Source organism: Simochromis diagramma, unplaced genomic scaffold (genome assembly GCF_900408965.1).
Source record: "Simochromis diagramma unplaced genomic scaffold, fSimDia1.1 OVJJ01000320.1, whole genome shotgun sequence".
Lineage (NCBI taxonomy): Eukaryota > Metazoa > Chordata > Actinopteri > Cichliformes > Cichlidae > Simochromis > Simochromis diagramma.
The window spans coordinates 4836033-4860960 of record NW_024386773.1 but is presented as its reverse complement, the minus strand read 5'-3'; the positions used below and the strand labels follow the sequence as shown (position 1 = coordinate 4860960).

Sequence of the window (24928 nt, the reverse complement as noted above, 5' to 3'; positions counted from 1 at the left end):
GGTCGCTTAGTTTACAAGTTGATGCAAAAATGCACAAAAATACCTCGACTATTTTTGGTTTCTTAAATCTCAGAAGTGGTTAAATCCTGGTTAATTGAAGCACCCACACATAATCCACACTTTGACTGGGGAATGTATACAATTAAGTGATAAGTAAAAACTCAAGGTGTACTTTTAGTGCCTTGGGTGTTTGTGAAGTACTGACATGATTTTCTCCATGTAGTACTTGGATCATCTAGCCTCATTTTTGTCACATACATTTAAATTCATGAATATTTGGACAATAAAACACTTTTTTTGTAATTTTGCCTCTGTACACTACCACAGCTGATTTGAAATCAGACAATCAAGATGTTTCACGGGCTCAAAAGTAAGTGGACAAACTAACATAATAATATAAGGTCTGTTTTTAATACTTGATTTGGATAAAAACTTGGTTGGAATCTCTTGCAGTTACTGACTGCCTGGCATCTAAAACCTATGCACATCACTATGTACATGTCCTTGATATGCTCTGCAGGCCTTTAGTGTAACTGCCTTCTGCAATTCCACAAGAATTCTGAAAGCATGCTCTATAGAACCACAGCTTTTGACCATGCAAGAATAATCCATTTCCTTACCTAGATGTCTGTGAAGGTTAGAATAGAATAGAATAGAATAGAATTCAACTTTATTGTCATTGCACATGCACAGGTACAGGGCAACGAAATGCAGTTTGCATCCATCCAGAAGTGCTTTAGTGATATAAATATATTACAATATATATTAGCAATAATATAGATATGTGAGTATATTACAGAAATGGGTCTATTATTGGTATGTTATAATGTACACGGTATGAAGTATGTTGTGAATATTCTATAACTATAAGTATGTACAGGCTGTAGTGAGTAAAAGCTATGAACAGGATATGAACAGGATATAAATATGAAAAACTATACAGAATATGAAATAAATAACTTTACAGAATCTGAGATATACAGCTATACAGAAATGGGAACTATGCAAGTTGTAAACAGTTGTAGGGTTAAAAATTATCGAATGTACAGAATGATTATTTACACAGAGCTATACAGTAGTGCAGTTAAGATAAGTGAGGTATATAGTTCTACAGAGGCTATATAAAGTGCTAGTGGTTGTGAGTGGTGGTTCAGTCCATGTTATTATTGTGTGTTTGAGGGTACAGTTGTCCATTGTGTGTGTGTGTGTGTTCAGTCCATGTGTTAACGTGGGTCAGATGTCAGGAGGCAGAGTTCAGGAGTCTGACAGCTGTGGGGAAGAAGCTGTTCCGGTACCTGGTGGTCTTAGTCCGGAGGCTCCTGTAGCGCCTCCCAGAGGGCAGGAGGGTGAAGAGTCCATGTGATGGGTGACTGGGGTCTTTGATGATTTTCCCAGCCCTTTTCAGACACCGCTTCCTGTAGATGTCTTTTATGGCAGGAAGTGGTGCTCCGGCGATGCGCTGGGCGGTTTTCACAACCCTCTGCAACGCCTTCCGGTCCAAGGCAGAGCAGTTCCCGTACCAGACTGTTATACAGTTGGTCAGGATGCTCTCGATGGTGCAACGATAGAAGTTCACCAGGATGTCTGAGGACAGGTGGTTCTTCCTCAGAGTCCTCAAGAAGAAGAGGCGCTGGTGAGCCTTCTTGACCAGCTTGGAGCAGTTGGTCGTCCAGGTGAGATCCTCGGAGATGTGGACTCCCAGGAACTTGAAGCTGCTCACACGCTCCACAGCCATCCCCTTAATGTGGATGGGTGGATGTGGGTCAGCATTCCTCCTGTAGTCCACGATGAGCTCCTTGGTCTTCTCGGTGTTAAGCAGCAGGTTGTTTCTGTCGCACCGCTCAGCCAGACGATCCACCTCCTCCCTGTAGGCGGCCTCATCGTTGTCACTGATGAGGCCAATCACCGTGGTGTCATCTGCAAACTTATTGATGGTGTTGGAACCATCAGCAGGTCTGCAGTCATGGGTGAAGAGGGAGTAGAGGAAAGGGCTCATCACACAGCCTTGTGGTACACCGGTGTTCATCGTGATTGTAGATGAACAGTGGTTATCCAGCCGGACATGTTGGGGGCGGTTGGTCAGGAAGTCCAGTAACCATTTGCAGATGAGGGAACTGATGCCCAGGTCTGTCAGTTTCCTGATGAGTTGTGAGGGGTGGATTGTATTGAATGCTTAACTGAAGTCTATAAACAGCATTCTGGCGTAGGTGTTGTTGTTGTCCAGGTGTGAGAGGACAGAGTGCAGTGCGATGGAGACTGCATCCTCTGTGCTCCTGTTCTGGCGGTATGCGAATTGGTGGGGGTCCAGGGTGGGGGGGAGACAGGATTTGAAGTGTGCTAGGACCAGCTACTCTAAGCACTTAGTGATGATGGGGGTGAGTGCTACTGGGCGGTAGTCATTGAGGCAAGATGGGTTGGAGTTTTTGGGTATCGGGACGATGGAGGTGGATTTGAAGCAGGCCGGTACCACAGCGTGGGCCAAGGACAGATTGAATATGTCTGTGAGCACTCCTGCAAGCTCCCCAGAACACGCTCTGAGAACACGCCCGGGGATGCCATCAGGACCTGCAGCCTTGTGGACATTGATCCTGCTCAGCACCGCTCCTACATCGGTGGGGGAGAGAGTCAGAGGTTGGTGGTCTGGCGTCACGTCTGCTTTGGTTGTGGTTGTGGGGTTCCCTCGATCAAAACGAGCATAAAAGTTGTTGAGCTCGTTGAGGAAGGAGACATCAGAGGATGCGGGGGAGGGTTTGGTGGTCCTGTAGTCTGTGATGGTCTGGAGTCCTTGCCACATGCGTCGGGGGTTGGAGTTGGAGAAGTGTTCTTCTACCTTCTTTTTGTAATGGTGTTTGGCTTTTTTGATGCCCTTCTTTAGATTAGCCCTGGCTGTGCTATAGGCGTGTGCATCTCCTGACCTAAAGGCAGTGTTGCGGGCCTTCAGGAGGAAACGAACATCCCGGTTCATCCAAGGCTTCTGGTTGGGGTACATGGTGATCCGTTTCTGGGTGGTGACACTGTCTGTGGTTTCGGAGATGTAATCCAGTACAGATGAGGCGTACTGGTCCAGGTCTGTGTGGGTGAACATATTCCAGTCTGTGTTTTTAAATCTGTCCTGGAGCACTGCGTCTGTCCCCTCTGGCCACACTTTAATTGTCCTCACAGCAGGTTTCACACGTTGGATGAGTGGTGAATACCGAGGTGTGAGGAACAGGGAGAGATGGTCCGATTGTCCAATGTGGGGGAGGGGTGTGGCTTTGTAGGCTCCAGCCAGGTTGGAATACACATGGTCTAAAGTCTTGTCTCCTCTGGTGTGGCAGGAGACATGTTGGTGGAATCTGGGGAGGACTGTCTTTAAGTTGGTGTGGTTGAAGTCGCCAGGAACAATAAAAGCAGCCTCGGGGTGTTTATTCTGGTGTTTGTTAATGGCTGCAGAAAGTTCTTTCATGGCCAACCTAGCATTAGCGTCGGGGGGGATATACACAGCAGTGAGTATGATAGAAGTGAGTTCTCTGGGGAGGTAATAAGGTCTGCATTTGACCATTAAAAACTCCGCATTAGGTGAGCAGTGACTCTCAGTAGTAGTGGAGTTCATGCACCAAGCATTGTTAATATAAATGCACAAACCTCCACCTCTGGTCTTGCCGGAGTCATCTGCTAGCCTGTCGGCTCGGTGTGTGTGGCGTCCTGCTAACTCGATAGCATTGTCCGGGCAGCTGTTGTTCAACCATGTTTTGGTGAAAAACATGACATTTGAGTCCATAATCCATCTGTTCTCAGTCATCCAGGTCACCATAGTCAAAGGAGCTTGCAAAGAAAAGCATCTGGACTTCTTTAAGTTGCTTGAAGACGTTTCACCTCTCATCCGAGAAGCTTCTTCAGTTCTAAGGTCAAATGGCGGAGAGTCCCAGATTTAAACCCAGTGGGAGTTTCCCCCCAAAGTGGGACAAAAGGACGCCCCGATGATCCATTGTTAAGTCTGTGTTTTGGAGTTTTGCCTTTCGGGTGAACCAGTTTTTGTCTGAGTGTGTTGTTGGGTCTGAAGTAAACTGGGATGTCGTGCTTGGAGAAAAAAAATAAAGTTATAGCTTGCCTTCAAGACTTTGAAAAGGACAAAATCATTGACCGCCTTACATATCACCGCCTTTATCCAGGGGATGCCATACCCTGCATTTACGGACTTCCTAAAATCCACAAGGAAGGGGTCCCACTCAGACCCATAGTCAGTAGCATAAACTCAGCCACTTACAACATTGCAAAACACCTTGCTACCATCCTTGGACCTCTCATGGGGAACACCCCACACCACATCAAGAACTCCACCGACTTCACCGACAAGGTCCAGAAACTTACCCTGGATCCAGATGAAACCATGGTGTCCTTTGATGTAGTCTCTCTCTTCACTTGCATACCCACCACGGAGGCAGTGGAGATGGTCAGAAAACGACTACAAGAAGACAGCTCCTTGGAAGACCAGGACCAACTTCACACCCGATCAGATTTGCACACTGTTAGACCTCTGCCTCACCACTACATATTTCAAATACAACGAAGCTCTTACCAGAAAAAACATGGCTTGTGCCATGGGCTCCCCTGTGTCACCTATTGATAAGCCAACCTTTACATGGAGGAAGGGGAAAGAAGGCTCTTGGCTCTTTTAAAGGAAGAGTACCCAGCCACTGGTACAGATTATGTAGACGACACCTGGGTTCAAAATCAAGACACAAGAAGTGGAATCCTTCACTGTGCACATTAAACGCCGTGGATAAAAACATCAAGTTCACCAGGGAAGACACAAAGGACAACTGTTTGCCTTTCCTGGACTGCGCTGTGCACATTGAAGAGAATGGCAACCTCAACATCGAAGTTTACCGGAAGCCCACACACACGGACCAGTACCTCCTGTTTGACTCCCACCTCCCTCTGGAACAAAAACTTGGGGTAACAGAAAAGAAGACCAGACACCAGCGAGGGAGGATAAGAAAGACAGATGCAACAACATTGTCATCCCCTATGTGGCCGGTGTATCAGAAAAATTCAGGAGAGTTTTCTCTAAGCACGACATCCCAGTTTACTTCAGCAACACACTCAGACAAAAACTGGTTCACCCGAAAGACAAAACTCCTAAACACAAACTTAACAATGTGGTGTATACTGTACAGTGCAGCGAGAAATGCCCAGACCTCTACATCGGAGAGACCAAACAGCCACTTCACAAGCGCATGGCACAACATAGAAGAGCCACCTCCACAGGACAAGACTCAGCAGCCCATCTGCATCTAAAGGATAAAGGACACTCTTTCGAGGATGCCAATGTTCACATTTTGGACAGAGAGGACAGATGGTTTGAAAGAGGAGTGAAAGAAGCCATCTACGTCCACTGTGAGCGACCATCTTTGAACAGAGGCGGTGGTTTATGACACCAACTGTCTGCCATCTATAATCCAGTTTTGAGTTCCCTCCCCAGATGCCTTAACGCCCACTCACATCCTGGGCCATCTGACCTCAGGAAATCACATGATAGGGTGGGGCCAGGTTTCACAATGAGCTCACCCGAAACCCTGGCTGATTGGGACCCACACCCGTTTTCACACCTTGGCTCATGTGATTAGAGGATCATCAGGGGGTCCTTTTGTCCCTCTTTGGGGGGAAACTCCCACTGGGTTTAAATCTGGGACTCTCCGCCATTTGACCTTAGAACTGAAGAAGCTTCTCGGATGAGAGGTGAAACGTCTTCAAGCAACTTAAAGAAGTCCAGACGCTTTTCTTTGCAAGCTCCTTTGACTCCTTACCTAGAGAAACTCTTTGGTTGCTTTTGGAATATGCTTTGGGTCATTATCCATTTGCACTGTAAAGCACGGTCAGATCACTTTTGCAGTTCTGTTTGAATGAATCTGAGCAGAGAGTATAGCCCTGTACACTTCAAAATCCAGCAGTCACATGAACAATGGACACTGAATCCACTGGCAGTCTTAACACTGACAGACATAAGGAAATGAGGAACTGTCTTTACAAATCGGTGCAATTCTTATATAAATAATAATAATAATAAAAAAATAAAAATAGCTGTAATTACAGTAACTGTAATTAACACAGTTACTGCAATACTTTGTTAAGTCTGATTTGAAACTGAAAGTGCCTTCAGTCACATCTGGACTGTTTCAAAAACACTGTAATGGTATAAAGAGAGAAAATTACAAGAAAAGAGTCATTGTCCAAATATGTAATGATTGTAAAAAATAATATAACTACATATTTAGTTAATGTTCTCACAACTGAAAGCACTGACAATAAATACAAGACTGAGAATATTAGAGCATTAGTTTAGTTGACAGCCTCACATTAACCACAGAAATTCCAAGCAAGAAAGGATGACTGCTTTCTATTTTTAATGGTGAGCTTATTACATTAAGTAAGTAAAAAAAAAAAACCCTCAACATTAAAGATGCATTCATTTGTCATACAAGTTTACGTTTGCTCTTTGCATACATTAAACGTGGAATCACAAAAGCACAAATATATCTGACCTTAAGGGGCTTTCAGACAAAAGTCAAATAACAGCAGCACTGGAAGCTCTGCTTCACAAGGAGACACCCTGATGGGGGAGATCTGCCAAAGTTATATCTATAGTTCTTTTATTTTGTTTGAGCTTTTTTCTTTGCCATGGCAGTGTCAGTCACTCTGTGTTTGAACATGTTCTGTCTCAGACCTTGGGCACCACAGTTAATGCTGATAAGTTAATAAGAAAAAGAATGAAAAGCGACAGAATAGTCAAGCCAACACATTTTCTGACAACGTAACATCCTAACTGCCTATGTCAGATGTTTCTAAATTGCCAGGAAAAGGAGAAACATATCCTCGTTCGCCCATGACAGTTTGCTGCCTTTGGTGAAAACAGAGGGGAGAGCAGGGTTGGGAGACGAGACCCACGTCCTTCCCCATCATCTGAAAACAATAAGACAACATGAAACTGGGCATTAAAAGACTAGAGCTGTCTAATCTGGGACACCGGAGGAATGCTAGGGAGATGCCACAGCACTCTTTTATCCCAGATGTGTGCTATTAGGTCCAGGAGCTTGATCCCTGCTCCAGACTCTTCTGGATCAGATTTCTTCCTCTGCTAATGCCACCAGACATACGATCTGACAATGATAATGATAATTACTTCAAATGACATGCCTTCCATTGTGGAAGAAATGGAAAATACACAGCATTGTGCACAGACACACTAAGATTTGCAGCTCTAAACAGAAATTAGTGTTGGCTTAGAAAAGTTAAGCCCTATGCATGTGCATTGTTTTTGATTTGCTGTCTTTATTGAACTTTTTCACAGCTTCAAGTGTTGATTGTACACGAAGGAGAAATTATGCGACAAGAAAAAAAGTCACAACAACTTGTTTTTTACGTGATGGCAGAAACTGTTGCCAAGTTTGGTTCATAATGTTTTGGATATGAACCATTAATAGAAGAGCCAGGGACCGACTCCAGTACAATAGTTCTGGTCAAGGCCCAAGAACAAGGGACTAAATGCAGTTTTAACGAGTAGTGACAGCATTTCCACAACGCGGGAGCTCCAAAATCTTTATTTATTTTTTTTAAGCGTTGCAGTGGAGTCTATTTTCAGGTTCCCTTGGACTCTCATAAACAAAAACACACGATGAGCTTTAAGCCCGTGATCATCGGTCTATCTCCACACCAAACTCAAGAGGTTCAATTTCACTGGGTGAAAGCAGCCTGAATGCACAAACCTCTGATGTAGCTGAGGATGTGTGATGTTTTAAGATGTAGTCTTGCTGCGGTGGGGCCAAGATAAAGAAACACAAGCACATTTTTAGCCACAGGGAGCAGAGCAAGCTGGACATACTAGAGGTTCTCACTTTTATCTATGTTATGTTAAAGGGAAATCCTCAATAACAGGCCATAGATGCATCTTTCAGGGTATTTCGTATAGAATGAAACTCATCTCATCTGTCTTCAAGATTGTCCAGCCCAAAAAAAAGAAAAAAGAAAAACAATTCTCCAAACTGACGTAGGTTTCTATTAATGCAACAAACCCTATAGTCACTGACTAGAAGCTATCAGAAGCAACAGAGCAAGTCCAGAAACTTAGGCCCAAAATGATCCGATTTTTCAAGATGTTCGCTATTTGTTTTCCATTTCCTACAGACACTTAAACATTAATCATATTCTTAAAAAGCTAACCACGACGATGTTTAATCAGAAAACCAATATTTTGTCATTCGTAAGATTGGGTGCACATTAGAGGCAAATTATGGTGTCATGCTGATAAACACATTAGATTTAAAAAAGGATTATCGGTGATCTTCTAAAGAAAAATCATTGTGAAGGAATGCTTTTGTGTTTTATGGTTAACGGGGGGCAGTGGGCTGCTTGTTCTTGAGTTTTAGCTTATCCTGTAATTTGACTATGAAGTCCACAGCACAGAAGCAATAAAGGACAGGAGTCATTAAACAGAAATGCCATGAAACCCCAAAACTAGCTACAGGTAATTATAATATAAATAAATATTTATAAAAAAAAAAAGTACACCCGATTTAAAAATTAAGGTTTTACGTATCAGAACATAACAAAATAATCTGGTCCTCAGTAGGTTTGCAAATGTAAATACAACCTAAGATAAATAAAAACATGACATATTTATTTAACAGAAACTAAGCCAACTAACTGGAGAAGCAGTGTGTGCAAAAAAACTTTTTTACAGCTTCCATAGAAATTAAGAGGTTAAGGAGGGGCCAGGTTTTGTTAGTCAAATGCAGTTGATTAACTGATCCTTGATTAACTGAACTGTGGCCACCTCTTTAAAAAATTATTTTTTGCCATTTGACACCAACAGTTATCTTAGAGAAGCAACTGTTGCTAGCTTATGAATGCAGGAAGGGTTATAAGTCCATTTCAAAACAATCTGAAGGATATTATTCTGCACTGATAAAGTGGAAAACATTCAGGACAGGCGCCAATCTTCCCAGGAGTGGATGTTCCAGAAAATGAACTCCAATGACACTGTAGTGCTCAGAGAACCAGCAAAAATCCCAAGAGCTACACCTCAAAAGAAAGAATTTGCATGTCGTGATGACCCAGCCAAGACCTCAACTCAATCGAAATGCTGCACTGGTACCTTAAGAGAGTTGTGCATGAAACCAGTGCCTGCAGCTGTGTAAACAAGGGTAGACCAGAATGATGTGAGAAAGTCATACATTAAGCAAATACAGTACTTGAATTTTCTTCAAGTTATTGCTGCCACAGGTCCTACAAGCTATTGAATCGTGGTGTGTAAATTTTTCAGACAATGACTTAGTTTTTTTAAAAAATTTTATGTCACAATCTAATATGTCCGACAGACATACTCTGATTAAATTTGATTTTACCATGAATGTAAATCACATATATTTAGCCAAGGTTCACTATTAATTCCCTAGTGGTGCTCAACTGTTCCGGAGAGCCTCTGAAAACTTGCTATTTGGGCCCGACTCGCGGTTAAAGAACCACTGCAATAACCTGCAAAACCCTGACCACGACACTGACTTCAGCATTAATCAAAGACAGTGCCCTGTACAAATTAAGGCTTTATTGTATCCACTTAGACTCTTCTAAGCAATGCAAATAAAAAACTCTGAATCTTTAAATCAACTTTTGCTTCCATTCAGCCCCACAACATATGCCCCATAGCTGTCCCTTTCATTCTACACTCCTAGATTATGCTGCAGGGACAAGAAAACTAGTAACGTCTGCCTACAAGTGTTAATTAGAAGTAGCACATGTTGGAATATTTTATAGGGTTCATTCTCCCCCACTTGGCATTATAAAGTGCACAAGTGTGTCAACAACACAGAACAGAACACAATACCAAACACCACAGGGAATTCCACATGTTGGCAGTCCAACATAATAAATAAAGCAGCTAAATGATCAGTGGCATCCGACTTATTAGAAGCAGATGATAGAATCTGTTGTTGTTTCTTAAACCCATTAACCGCTAAATCTTTCAGCCCAGAGTGCACCTACTGTTCGCACCTGTAATTGCCATCCTTCTTACTGGTTCGTATCCTTTCTCACCTGTGGTACACTTTTTTTTCATCCTGCACCTCTGTGTCTCGCTGTGAGGTGGGCAGACTGGTGCTGCTTTATCGTCAGGCGTTTTCCCGGTCTGGCCACCCACCCGAGTCCTCGTCTGCTTACCCCACCTGAAACCACAGGTGACGCCATCCCGGAGACAGACGCTCCACTCGCTCCACTCTCCCAGTGGAGCTAGGACACAGTTTTCTAATGGAAGAAATAGAAAAACCTCATCAAAAAGAGTGTTTTAACACAAAACAGACTGTAATTGTCAGTACCAATACAGTAAAAATAATGGCACCAGTAAAGGGTCTGACAATGATTTCATCCCAATATCTAACAGCAGCCTAAACTGTAGAGGTCTGTGTGTCTCTTCGTAGATATTCTTCCTCAGCCGATCTCTGACCCACCATCAAACCAGTCATGCTGAATGTTGTTACAAAAGTGTAACAATGTTATGGCTTCTATAGCGCTTTTGTGTTTGTCACATGTGTTGAGAGTGAACCTGCTCTCATTTGTGAAAAGCACAGTGCACCAGTGGTGGACCTGCCTATTCTTGTATTCTATAGCAATTGCCATTTGGGTTCCACAGTAACTGTCTGGCAACTGTCTGTTTCTAATTTTTTGGTCATAGACATTCACACTAGTGGCCTGCCGAGGACATTTTGTAGTTTTGACACTAATTATCCTGTTCTTCCTTGCACAAAGGAGCAGATACCGGTCCTTCTGATGGGTTAAGCGTCTCCTGGAATCTCCTCTTTGCTCTTCAGGCTTTGCTGGATGATAAAGCAAACCTTCTTGCAATGGTACTTACTGAAGTACCTTCCTGGAGGAGCTAAATTACCAATGATTAGCTGTACGTTGGCTTCCAGGTTCTCAATTTACAGGTCGATCTACGTCCCTACCCTCACCTATGGCCACGAGCTGTGGGTAGTGACCGAAAGAACGAGATCGCGGATACAAGCAGCGGAAATGAGCTTCCTCTGAAGGGTGACTGGTCTCTCCCGTAGAGATAGGGTGAGAAGTTCAGCCATCCGGGAGGGGCTCAGAGTAGAGCCGCTGCTCCTCCACATCGAAAGGAGCCAGTTGAGGTAGTTTGGGCATCTGACAAGGATGCCTCCTGGGCGCCTCCTGGGTGAGGTGTTCTGGGCATGTCCCACCGGGAGGAGGCCCCGGGGCAGACCCAGGACACACTGGAGAGATTATATCTCTCGGCTGGCCTGGGAATGCCTTGGTGTTCCCCCGGATAAGCTAGAGGCGGTGGCTGGGGAGAGGGAGGTCTGGGCTTCTCTGCTTAGGCTGCTGCCCCTGCGACCCGGCCCCGGATAACGTGGAAGAAGATGGATGGATGGATGGGGCCCAGGTATCACTTTATGCTACCAATAGTGATACTGACCTAGCCAAATGCAAAACTAGTGAAAAAACAGATGAGGTACTACTAAACTGACCTGATCAATATTGCAGAAGTTTAACTGACTTGATGCTATACTCTGATCAAAATGTGTTCCTTTAATTTTTTTGAGCAGTTTATATTAAGACTAACATTTTATTTCAGACCCTTACAAACACGTTGCTATAATCAAAGGTAGATGAATGCTAGATGAAGAGTTACTACAGTGGTCATTACACTTGCAGTAACTGGCTGAATGGTGAGTGATGTCACCCTCAAAATCAGCTGCTGCAAAAATTTCCAGACAGACCACAAAGGAAAATCTGTAACCTTTGCCAAAATGGAGCAACAATTGGAAATCATTATCATTATCACTGTCAGATTTGAAATAAAGAGATTTCCAGAGACTGTTTTCTGCAGTTGCTTGAGGTGTGTACTAACAGTCAGACATGAAACCCTAACACTGATATGAAAAACAGATGTGGACTCGATGCCAAGGAGCAACAGTAGCTGCAGATGGTGTCTGTAGAAGGCAGAGGAATATCGACCAGTGTCAAATGATGAGTGAGCTCTACAATACATCTCACTTAGTCAGAAGGCAGAGATGATACACAATGAGATATGAAGATAAATTCTAAAACCTCTTTGAAGACCTTTAATATGAATCGTGTGTTGCATTCTGGTTTGACTCCATCAAAAAGAATTTCACTGGGATGAGAAAGAAAGGGAGTAGAGGAGTGTAAGACATGTTCCAGAGGAAGGTAGATTTTCCCCCCTTTAAACTACAGTGGGGCAAAAAAGTATTTAGTCAGCCACCGATTGTGCAAGTTCCTCCACCTAAAATGATGACAGAGGTCAGTAATTTGCACCAGAGGTACACTTCAACTGTGAGAGACAGAATGTGAAAAAAAAATCCATGAATTCACATGGTAGGATTTGTAAAGAATTTATTCGTAAATTAGGGTGGAAAATAAGTATTTGGTCACCTCAAACAAGGAAAATCTCTGGCTCTCACAGACCTGTAACGTCTTCTGTAAGAAGCTTTTCTGTCCCCCACTCGTTACCTGTATGAATGGCACCTGTTTGAACTCATCATCTGTATAAAAGACACCTGTCCACAGCCTCAAACAGTCAGACTCCAAACTCCGCCATGGCCAAGACCAAAGAGCTTTCGAAGGACACCAGGAAAAGTCTTGTAGACCTGCACCAGACTGGGAAGAGTGAATCTACAATAGGCAAGCAGCTTGGTGTGAAAAAATCAACTGTGGGAGCAATCATCAGAAAATGGAAGACATACAAGACCACTGATAATGTGCCTCGATCTGGGGCTCCACGCAAGATCTCATCCCGTGGGGTCAAAATGATCATGAGAACGGTGAGCAAAGATCCCAGAACCACACGGGGGGATCTGGTGAATGACCTGCAGAGAGTTGGGACCAAAGTAACAAAGGTCACCATCAGTAACACACTACAACGGCAGGGAATCAAATCCCGCAGTGCCAGACGTGTTCCGCTGCTGAAGCCAGTGCATGTCCAGGCCCGTCTGAAGTTTACCAGAGAGCACATGGATGATACAGCAGAAGATTGGGAGAATGTCATGTGGTCAGATGAAACCAAAGTAGAACTTTTTGGTCTAAACTCAACTCGTCGTGTTTGGAGGAAGAAGAATACTGAGTTGCATCCCAAGAACACCATACCTACTGTGAAGCATGGGGGTGGAAACATCATGCTATGGGGCTGTTTTTCTGCCAAGGGGACAGGACGACTGATCCGTGTTAAGGACAGAATGAATGGGGCCATGTATCGTGAGATTTTGAGCCAAAACCTCCTTCCATCAGTGAGAACTTTGAAGGTGAAACGAGGCTGGGTCTTCCAACATGACAATGATCCAAAACACACCGCCCGGGCAACAAAGGAGTGGCTCCGTAAGAAGCATTTGAAAGTCCTGGAGTGGCCTAGCCAGTCTCCAGACCTCAACCCCATAGAAAATCTGTGGCGGGAATTGAAAGTCCGTGTTGCTCGGCGACAGCCCCAAAACATCACTGCTCTCGAGAAGATCTGCATGGAGGAATGGGCCAAAATACCAGCTACTGTGTGTGCAAACCTGGTAAAGACCTATAGTAAACGTTTGACCTCTGTTATTGCCAACAAAGGTTATGTTACAAAGTATTGAGTTGTATTTTTGTTATTGACCAAATACTTATTTTCCACCCTGATTTACGAATAAATTCTTTACAAATCATACCATGTGGATTCATGGATTTTTTTTTTCACATTCTGTCTCTCACAGTTGAAGTGTACCTCTGGTGCAAATTACTGACCTCTGTGCAAGTTCCCCCACCTAAAATGATGACAATCGGTGGCTGACTAAATACTTTTTTGCCCCACTGTAAATGTAGCAGTCATGCTGTCATCTTCATTTAATGTGATAAACAGTTTGAAATTCTGTTAATGCCACATCCTTTGCACGTGAAACAAAACGTACAGGTCAAATTCAGTTTAGCAAAATTATTAGGCAAATTTCAGTGAGATAAAACTCCCGCAAACCACAGATAGTCAAATACTCAATCAATCACACATGGAACACAGTAGAGATGTGGCCACAGAGCCAGAGAGGTAGATAAAAGGAGATGAGCTTGGAAGAACAGGCCTGCTGTTGATTAAACCTTTCAGATTAGTTTCACTAATGTGTCCATTGCACAGCAGACCCTCATTTGTTATAGCTGGAGTCAGGAAAGCTTTAGTTAATACACTTCATACAGTAAGTTAGAACAAGAAATAAGATAGGAAACAATATGTTTATTTTATTTGTACTGCTTAAGAGGTTTTCTGTCGAAAAGTGTTGTAGCAAAAGTGAAATTCATTTGCAATTTCTTTTTTTGTAATTTCAAAAGGCTTGTAGACAATAGTAAATCAGTGTTCATGTTTGTTAGAAATAGAAATAGAAACACATACCTGCTAGCTAGCACTTAGTAAACGTAATAAAATACAAGAATTTTACTAACAACAGATGAAACACAGTCATTTGGATAGTCTGTACCACACAGAGTCCAAGAAGCAGTGGAGCTAGTAGTAGCTAGTCAATGTATGGATGCATTCTGCCCTGAATCCGGTGTGAGAGGAAGATGAAATGCCTGCCTAGAAGCAGAAGAAGTCCTAATACAAATGTGGAAAGACAGATATTATAGTGAATGGGACTGCAAACAATGGCTTGTGTCCTAGGGTAGCAATCCTTCAAATCAACCCTTTAAACTAGCTTTGTACACTGGAGACAGCTCTTGGAGAGTGAAGGAACTCACTCTAAATTGGTGAGAACAAAGCTGTTACTACAATTTATTTTTTTACATGAAGCAATAGCTTTTTACTAGGGGTGCAACGATATTCGTATCGATATTGAACCGTTCGATACAGTGCTTTCGGTTCGGTACGCATATGTATCGAACAATACAAAATTTGTAATTTATTTTATCAACTTTCCTTCTGACGATGCTGTCTGTGTTGAGCGCTCAGTGAATCTGCGTTCGACTACTCCGCCTAGGCTCGACAGTGCAGCCTAGGCGGAGTAGTCGAACGCAGATTCACTGAGCGCTCAACACAGACAGCATTGTCAGAAGGAAGAGCGCAGGGCAAGCTAGCGAGACAGAAGTTAAGCTCACCTTTTAACATGGACCTCCCCCACTCTCATTCAGATCTGGCGTTTGGAATTATTTTGGTTTTCATGTGACGTATGACCCTGAAGGTAAGCGAGTCATGGACTAAAGTAAAACAGTATGTTGGATGTGCCACGCAATGCTCAATTACATGGGTGGGAACTAGTGTGTTAGCGCAGTTAGCTCGTTAACGTGTTGGCCGTCTAGCCCCATGCACGGGGCGATCGGCGGTAGCTCGTTAACGGAGATTTGCCGTGTTGTGGCGTTAAGGTCATTTCAACGAGATTAACCTGAAAGCACTAGTGGGAACACAACGAATATGACTGCACATTTACGCCGACATCATCCTAGTGCAAAGACAAGTGGAAGCAGAAAAAAAACAAGCAAGCATGCTACTAACTTTAGCCGAGTCATTTAGACAGCTGTTAGCACATGATTCTCCTTATATGTTTAATATGCTGCTGAGAATATAGCCCAGAAGAAGCGGATAGTATAGCTTTTATTTTGGAAAGAGACATTTCTCTGTAATAAACTCTCTTTTACAAAGATGAGTGATTCCTCAATCAGATACAGGGCTCGCAATATCGCTAGCCCGACGTCCCGGGGCTAGCGATTTTTTCAGTCGGTTTACCAAAATCTATCTCTGCCCTGCCCGTCGGGCTATTGTAGGAAGGAAAATATATGTCAATGCTTTTGCATTCTTTCAGAAATGTAGCTGGGTAATTATGTCATTGGCATCGGTGAGCCACTGTCAATATGTGACATATTGCAATCGCGTTTGAATTTGCGCTTGTTTTTTTGCTTTCACTTTGCAATCGCGCGAACTGTGTATAGAGAGCGACAGCACTGATCTGTGAGTGATGATAATTTGTGCACCAATTCCTCTGACATCGTCTTATTAATTGTTAGCTTACTATGCAAACATGACAAGTGAAATCTCCCGCAGCAAGCTTAAACATGTGAGAGGTTGATCGCGCAGAGAATCGCTGAGCTTATGTGAGTCCGTGTGTAAAAGCAGCAGGATATATATTTTAGTTCTGCTGAGCCAAATAAGACAGGTCAGGGTGAAGAAGTGACAGCCAAAGAAAAGCTTACCACAAAACGGAGAAGTTATGACAAATCAGACTATAAGGCAAAAAGAAAGTGCAGCTTTATGGTTTCATGGACAAAATAATTTCTGTGGCTGCAATATGAGGAGCTAAATAACCAGGGCTGCACATAAGTGGTCCGCAGGTGCGCATTCGCTGTCAAAATAAAAAACACGCACAAGGGTTAGGGTTAAATTTAAAAACTGTACTTTTGAGTTAAAATATATATTTATAATTTTAATAAATGACAAATTAAAAAGGCATGAACATTTTTTTTGTATCGAAAAAATATCGAACCGTGACACCAAAGTATCGAACCGAACCGAACCGTGAATTTTGTGTATCGTTGCACCCCTACTTTTTACCTACCTAATGTCAATAACAGTGCTAATAGGATTTTAGTCAGGGTGCAGTGAGGAGAGAGACTGACCGAAGGGTGAATGGGTCACCAATCTATTTCAGAGTTGATGTAGAGAAAGACAACCATTCACTCTCAACATTCATTCATTTATTAGTGCTATATTACTATATATTATTATACTATATTAATGCTTATTGCGTTTTCTAGAGGCCATTATCTATAATAATAATCATGTCAAAATACATTTTTCTCAGGATCACAAACAGAGGGACAAGGGATTTGACTTATTAAGTTACAAATGATATCAAAAGTGTAACTTACCAAGGCAGTCTGTCTGGTGGGCACGAGTTCCCTCTGGGCAGTGGGTCAGACACTTGCCTTTGTAAAGCTGGAAGTCAGGCTTACATTTGGTGCAGAAGTCCCGGCTGAAACATTGCTCACAGTCTGAAGAACGGCACTCTGAGAGGAAACAGATTATCACACACAACGTAGAGTACTTGGGTATTCATTGTTACATGAAAAAGTCAATTTTTCACCTGGTCACACATATTTTCATTTTAGCTGAGAGGGTGAACACAATAATTAAAAAGCTGAATTTGTCCAGTGAGAGAAAAGCTGCTGAAAACTAAAGGTGAAAAAAGAGAGTAGCATCTTTGCTTCCTGAATATCATATGTTTCCTACTGAAACCTGCTGTTATGTCAGGAAACGCAGGAACAGTTAAAACCAATTCACTTTCAGAGAGGTGATTTGTATTTTGCTTTAGTCTTGTTTGCCTTAAGCAGACAGAACGTGTTCTTTTGTGTGCTTGACAGATACAGATTGTGCAATACGTGCATCCAACAAAAACAAACTTTGTGCTGAGGACGTTTTGAGATGCCAAGCAACCGATTTGTTGTATCTAGAATCTTTATATATTAATATTAGAAGTCACGGTTCACAGAGCAGTCAGGGAAGATTGTGTGCTCTTTCACTGTTTCTCCGAGGTAAGGGCAAATCAGAAAGGATTTTAATATTGCATTTTGTGTTAAGGTTAAGGGGAGTCAGTGATGGTAAATATGTTTGGAAAAGAAATAAAGTGAACTATTGTGGAATCTTTGATTTTCCCAGTAAATGAGACAGAAACTATGTGCTGTTGGGTAAAGTTTTCTTTTCATTTATTAGGACAGCATGTTTCTGGAAAGAATTAAGCAAGGTGCATCTTGAAAAGAAAGAAAGAAGAAGTGGTCTGGGACTGCAGACTCTGTGTATGAGTACTGTCGGTTGTTTTTCATTATTTCAGACCTCAAGACAGTTAAGTCATATGCGCTAATGTGAGTAAGACTACCAGCAAATATTTAGTCAGAGATCACAGTCAGAGATCTCTGCAGGGGAAAGTAAAAAAACAAAACGCACTCATGCAGCGGTTGACATCCTTTCCTCTCTGTCCGTAGTGTCCTGCAGGGCAGGCGTGGAGACAAGTTCCATGGTGAGATATCCCCTCCCTCTGCAGGAACAGGAAGAGTCGCTCTGGGCAACGCACGCAGCCGTTGTCCCGGGAACACTCCAAACAGCTCCGACAGTCCTCTGATGTTTCTCTCTGAGCTGCAGGAGACAATAGGAAGACGATTAAGCCAGAGCTGCATTCAGGAGAGGAGTTATTAAAGTAAAAGTAGAGGAGGGAGCGAGTAAGGAATAAATAAAAGCCAGGAAGCGAGAGGATGAGGAAGGAAAGGAGAGACCAAAAATCCTCAAGATACCAAGAGAATTTCGGGAAAGATCCACTGCTGAAAATCAACACATTACCAGGAACTCTATAAAAATCATGCATCGAAGCGTTACAGTATTTCACTCCATCAAATAGTTGTAGTAATTGCTTTCGTAATGGCACACACTTCTTTTTGAGGTTCAGCATCTTTGATATTTCTTAGTTTGCTGCCTTGTTAGCTCGAATAGAGAAGAGCAAGAGCGTGATGCTGTGTCTATATGTCCTTTTAGCTAACTCCTTACATGTACATTACCAGGTGCACAAAGGAAGTTGTGTCCTGACAAAGCTTACATGTCACTCTGACGATGCACTCCTGATGACTTGATAGTCTAACACTTTCTTGGTATGAGTAGCTCTTTAGAAACTGTAGGTCGCTGATAATGAGTAGGCTTACGTTTAGTAAGAAATATTCTTTATTTGACATGAAAACAGCACCAACGCTCTTTCTGTTCATCGAGGACTCCCTGCTACTGCAGAGGTTACAGACTGAAGCACTGATCAGTAACTCAACTTATAACTTATAATGACTAATAGTGGGATTTTTCTTTCATAAAAATAAAATTTAGCTCTACAACGTTTTGATAAATATATTATTATCACATATTATTAAGTGATATATGTCAACAAATACATATTTTAATATATTTCTATCCCAAAAATGTGATATGTACTGTAACAGTGAGGTACAGTATGACAGTCAAGCTTAGACCTAAGCCAAGGTAAGTCTTATATTATAACAAAAGCAAGTGGCTGTGTCTGCTTCCAGGTACAGAGAAGACTCGACAAAGAAAGAAAGAATGCTTTCAATCCATCGGGGATAAGGAGGGATATGGAAAGACAAGCAAGGCAGGATGGAAATTTGGATTGAGCAGCAGACAGCGAGTGTGCGTGAGTCTGAGCAATCACACTCTGATCCTTGTGGGTCACTACATTCACCTTGTTATGTGTGGCTGTGGTTTAGGAGCAAAAGCAAAAGTGAAACCTGTCTTAAAAAGTTTTCAAAAACCCAAATCATGTTATTCGTTCATAGATAAAGACACAGAAGATCATGTAACGTCAAGGCAACTATGAAAACATTTAATCGTGTATAGTCTTGTTTAGTTTCTCATTAAATGTTGACCTTTTTTTGACTGTCAAATCAAGAGTTACGAACAGCTTTTTAACAGTTTTTTCTTATAATCACTCAAGGGTTGGAGCTGGCGTTTTAAGTTTTGTGCATAATTATCTTTAGTTTTTAATTTTTGGTTTTCTTTGGATTGTAAATTGGTGAAATCTAGCTTTCTTTTCAGTTCTGAGCTTTAGTTTTAGTGATTTGAGGGTTGTATTTAGTTAGTTCCCCTGTCGGTTTCCATTCTGTTCCTCCTTCTGCCTCATCTGTATTTGTTTCCTCATCACTGTCCCATGCCTCACTCTCAATATTTCTGTCTGTTTTCTTTAGTTACTTCCTGTGTTTACTGTGAGGTTTAGTTTTCCTAAATCATGGGATGTGCAGCTTTTCTTCCTGTCCCTGCTTTGATTGTCTTTAGTTGTGTTTTGGTCCCCAGCTGTTTCCTCTTTCCTTATTTCCTCTTCTGTATATATCAGTCTTTTAGTGTCATCCACATTAGTGTGGGTTCCCCTTTGCTTTTCCTTTCCTGCGGGTTTTTTTCTTTTCTGGATTAACAGATTTCTTTAATAGGTGTCCTGTTAGTTTAGATGAGAAGCAGTGAAACTAGTTGGAAAAACGTGTCCTGTGAACTCTTTCATCTTTCAAGAAAGGGCAAAGATTTCATTTTAGAGCTTCTGTTAATTATTAGGACTATGATTTTTTTTTAAGTGAAATAGAAATAAAACGATTAGTTAAAAAGCTCAGAAGCATTTAAAAAGTGGACTACATTATGAAAAGTTTAAAATTATTTTTTTTGTACGTATGTATGTTCTCATACATATAAAATGTGTAACTGCACCTGATACCATAAAAAGACATTTTGTGACAAACTATCAGTCTATTAATGGCATACGTCCACTCAAAAATAAGCTGTTCCTCTCACGTCTGTCAATAGTCCGTTTATGACCATAGACTTTATAAGAAGAGTGATCCAGCACCTGTTTGCAATCTGCTGTTTTGAAGGCACTATTTAATCATTGTATCTGTCACCATCTTTAATTTTTAGAAACAGAACTCACCATATCTGAATGAGATAGTGGAGCTAAATTAATGCATTCACACTATTATCGTTAGTTACTATTAATCTCTGGCACTCTTCCATTGTGTGTCTTTGGTCCTCCCATCACCCTCAGCATGTCGTGGCAGATGACACGTTCTGCATGAGGTTCCTGCTAAAAGAGTTTTTCCTTCCCACAGTCGCCTAATGTTTGCTCACAGGGGACTCATTTTTGGCGTTTCTCTTAATAATTGTATCAAGTGCCTCGAGGTGACTTTGGTTTTGAACTGAATATAATTGCATCGCAAAGATATACAAGCTACATGGATTTAGCAAATAAGGATAACTTGTCTTAAAATATATAAATAAAATGGAATTTCATTCACCAAAATTTGAGCAGAATGCAAAATGTATATAATATATATTCTGTTGTCATATATATATTTCACCTATGAAAACATCTTTAGCCCTACATGACAATAGTGCTTTGGTAATTTTTTTTTTATAAAACACTAAATCAAATGCAATAGGTTCTACTCCTTTGAAAAGGTAATTAAAATTTCTGGTGTTGAAGATTTGTTTTCAAGTGATCTTGGCAGAGTTACTAAAGAACAGACTTCCAAAGACAGAGTTTTCAACTCCAGTGCAGAGTGGAACAGAGCAGATTTCCCCAGAATAACTCAGTGATCCATTTGGGTTTTGAGACCCGCTGAGCTCTCAGCTCATTGTCTGAAAAACAGTTCTCTACACATATGCTATCGATCTGCAGGCTTAAGGGACTTACAGAGGAGCGGCAGGTTAAGGTAGCGTAAAACGCTGAACTTTGACCTCGTATGGGATTGCCCTGGGTTTTTAACAAGCACCAGGTGTAACAAGATCTGTTGGGGTTTCAGGGAAAGATGTTAACATTTTGGAAAGAGCTTACACCCTAAAACATAATTCACAAAACTGGAGTATTTAAGGAAAGTGAAGGCATAAAGATCACTGAGATTAGTAAGTTTAAATAGGAAAAATAAGGAAACAATATTGTATAATGGTTTTGAAGCTAACAAGTTCTCCAACTTGTCATATCCATATGAGCAGTTTCTTCCTGATGTCTGAAATTTCAGCTTGGAGCTGAGTTGACATATGATGCTGTTTGTTTGTGTGTAAGTTAAGAACTTTTAAAAAAATGCAATGAACCCTATAATAAAAATCTAAGTTGTGTTTCTTTACATGGTATATGTAATCTAGTTAAATAACCCAATCAAAAAACAAACAAATCCTGGTTATGCTATAAGTTTATATATTTAAGTTAAAATGATCACATCTATTTTAAAACATATTCTTAACAGGAACAGATATGTTTCAACAGTGCTCCATAATGTGTACATTAACTAGAAAAAGGTGGAGTCGCACACTAAGAAAACACAAGCTGTAGGGGTGCTACCGTCATGTCCCAATGTCCAGACACTTGACAGCAGCCGAGTCAAAAATGTGCTGCAATTTAACATCTTTTTCACCTCTTGATCTCCCAGCTTGTGTTACATTTTCATCTACTTTCTTCTAGCTTTAAATGTTGTTATGGAGCCCCTGGAGATCTGTAAAACCTTTGTCTTGTGCGCTTCATAAGGTGTTTGCACAACATTATTGATTTGAGTGCATAAAACTGTTACCTTATGTGACATTAGAGCTCTGCATGATGGTCCTGATAGGCTGTTTGTATTCTGATGCAGCTTTGTTTTTAATTGTTTTTATGTTAACTATAATAAATGGGAAATATAAGGAGACTCTGTAGATTTTCTCTTTATATGTTATACTTGTTTTGATTACTGTCTGTTTTCAGTGCAATGATGCAGTGTTCTTCATCTTCTATACTGTTTCAGAGAAGGTTGCTCAATAATTAGTCAGAATTTTCTTGGAGATGTAGCAGCAATTGCTTAATATTGACTGATGATTTCATGTTTAATGCTGCTACACACACTTTGATAAACAGGGGCATTGATTCAGTAGTTTTCTAAAACATAATGCTTTTTTTTTTCTTCAATCTCCGAGTGCTCGTTTTTAAAGATTTTGACTCTTTAAAATTCTTTGACTTTATTCTTTACCTATTTATGTTTTCCCAAAAGGCAAAATCATTTAGCCAAAATTGTTGGTGAACAGATATGGATCACTAGTAGCATCCAAGTGGCAGTCTTAGAAAGTGAAACATAAAGCCTTTGCAGAACCTCCACCAACTGTACTGCTGGTACCAAAAATGAGCCATTCCCTGTAGACTCCCATGTTAAAATGCTTAACTTTACAGCATGACAAATAGTTTGGGTCTCTGTAACTATTTTACCTATCATAACGACTGTATGTGTTATGATTTTTTTCCTGTAACTCACTGATTTCTGTTGTATTAATGATTAAAGATATGCATTACTGGGGGGGCGACTTTGAGTATTGGGTTGCAAACCAGACCAATAACTATCAAAGAAGTCTGTGCTTTATATAGTATTTGCACATTTTTGGTGCTGCTATTAATGCACATTTAAAGAGGTTTGGACCTCTGCAGCTACTGCACCATTCTGTAACGTTACGTGTTCTGCCACTTTACGGCTGAGTTGCTGTGGTTCCTAAATGCTTCCACTTTCCCATAATGCCACTTAGAGTCTGAGAGAAGAAATTTCATAAACTGACTTGTTGCAATGATGGCATCCTATCAGAATACCAAACTCATTTTTTAGCAACAATTTGTAAAGGCAGACTTGGTGCTCATTTTTATACACCTGTAACAATCGGACCAGAAACACCAGAATTAAAAAATTAAGATGCGTGGCTCACCCCTTAATGTATAATCATAAATGTGTAGCCAGTGAGAAAAGTACTAACTACTTTCAAAGTTCCCAGTGCCATTGCTACAGTATAAAATATAAAACATCGGGTAAACAACTTCTCTAACACCTGTGCCCACAAAGTCTTTATTTTGAGTAATACAGACAGACCTGGTAGATGCAGACAGGCAATGATTTGACTAAAACTCAGTGTGCTGCTCAAAAAAGGCTTAAGTTATCCAAACTAAAATGGTACTTTGCTTCATTACACATTACAGACTTGGATGATGTGTCTCATAATAATGGTGCAGTTCTTACTTATTTTGCAAGTTGTTATGCTGTCATATTAAGTCTTTTGAGTGTGTGAGAGGAGTAGGTGGAAGCATTTTTCTACAATTTTCTGTTGTTTTTTTTCCCCCATTGAGTGTTTTTTTTTGTTTTGTTTTACTACAGTCGGTCATAAACATGAATACTGATAGAGTGAGGGATAATTGCAGGAGAAAAAAGAGCAAACAAGGAATGAAGAGAAAAGACATTAAAATTAAGCTACTTTCCGCTGCTCCCTAATTCACAAGTGGTCGTCCCAGCGGGTAGCTCCTCATGTTTGATTTGAGTTTTACGTGGGATGCCTTCCCTTTCCTGACACAACCCCTGAGGAATTTGTGGCTCCTCCCGGGAAGGAAAAATCAAATGACAGCATAAATCTCCGTGGTAAAAAGAGATGAATACTGACAGCAGGTCAAGCAGTCATTCCAACAGCTAGCATTTAACCCTTTAGACCTATAAATGCAATCCAACATTAACCTATTCTAAGGTATTAGCATCAAATGTCATCCAGTATGCAATGTTCAGCTCGTATAATGTATTATTTTTTAAGTAGGACTTTTTATAAGTCATTATAACTTGCATATTTTACAGGCTATCTTCTAATGTGTTTGGTTAATGTTCCCTTGCCTAATTTGGGAAACATTAAGGATTAAAGATTCCACTTTAGGACTTGCATGAAGTTGTTTACATATGCTGTACAGTAGTAGCCATGTTGTGGCAATGATTTAATTTTAAATGTGAAACATGATAAAGATGACTAAATAATAAATTATTCATGTGTCATGTTACCATCTGTGTGCGTCCAATACCATCACATGTTTATCATAAGCACATGACAGAATTAAGATTTTGAAAATGTATCTTTCGTTCTTTCAATTTGCCTTTTCACAACCTGAATTGGAAGCGCATAAACCTGAGTGAGTGTTAGTGGCAACTGATGGCTTTATGAAGCCCCTATAATTATTATCTTAACACTTGACCTCTAGGTGGGTGATGGGGGCAGAGAGAAAAATGTTACAAGCCAGAATGTTGGTCTAATTGAGACCGGATCCCCCTCTATTAGTCTCTGATTTCTTAGGAAATACCAGACACCGGTGAGCACGAGGGTTACCACAGACCTGTGTGGCTGTGGTCTGGACTGTTTTCAGAGGGATTGGATGAGAAAGTGATTAGAGACAAATCTGGATCTGGAGATAATTCCCAAACACTGTGACTATATGCTGTTACAGAGTTTAACAAGAAAAGACAGGCTAGTTTATACACTGAATACCGAGGAAATAAAGTAATTCGTGGAAATAAAAAGTGATTCTTATTTATTAGAAATAATCTATATACAATAAGTTCTGTAGAATGTTTC

At 41.1% G+C, this 24928-nt stretch overlaps 1 protein-coding gene across 1 annotated transcript in view; it reads right to left on the bottom strand.

The window, feature by feature from the left end:
- Positions 1-24928, bottom strand: part of rspo4 (R-spondin 4) — a 39832-nt gene that overhangs the window by 13809 nt on the left and 1095 nt on the right. Inside the window, exons 2-4 of the mRNA XM_040004281.1 lie at positions 17954-18142; positions 16882-17019; positions 10072-10278 (exon numbers count right to left, since the gene is read on the bottom strand). Of these exons, the coding sequence (XP_039860215.1) occupies positions 10072-10278; positions 16882-17019; positions 17954-18142 (534 nt within the window). The remainder of the gene's footprint in view (positions 1-10071; positions 10279-16881; positions 17020-17953; positions 18143-24928) is intronic.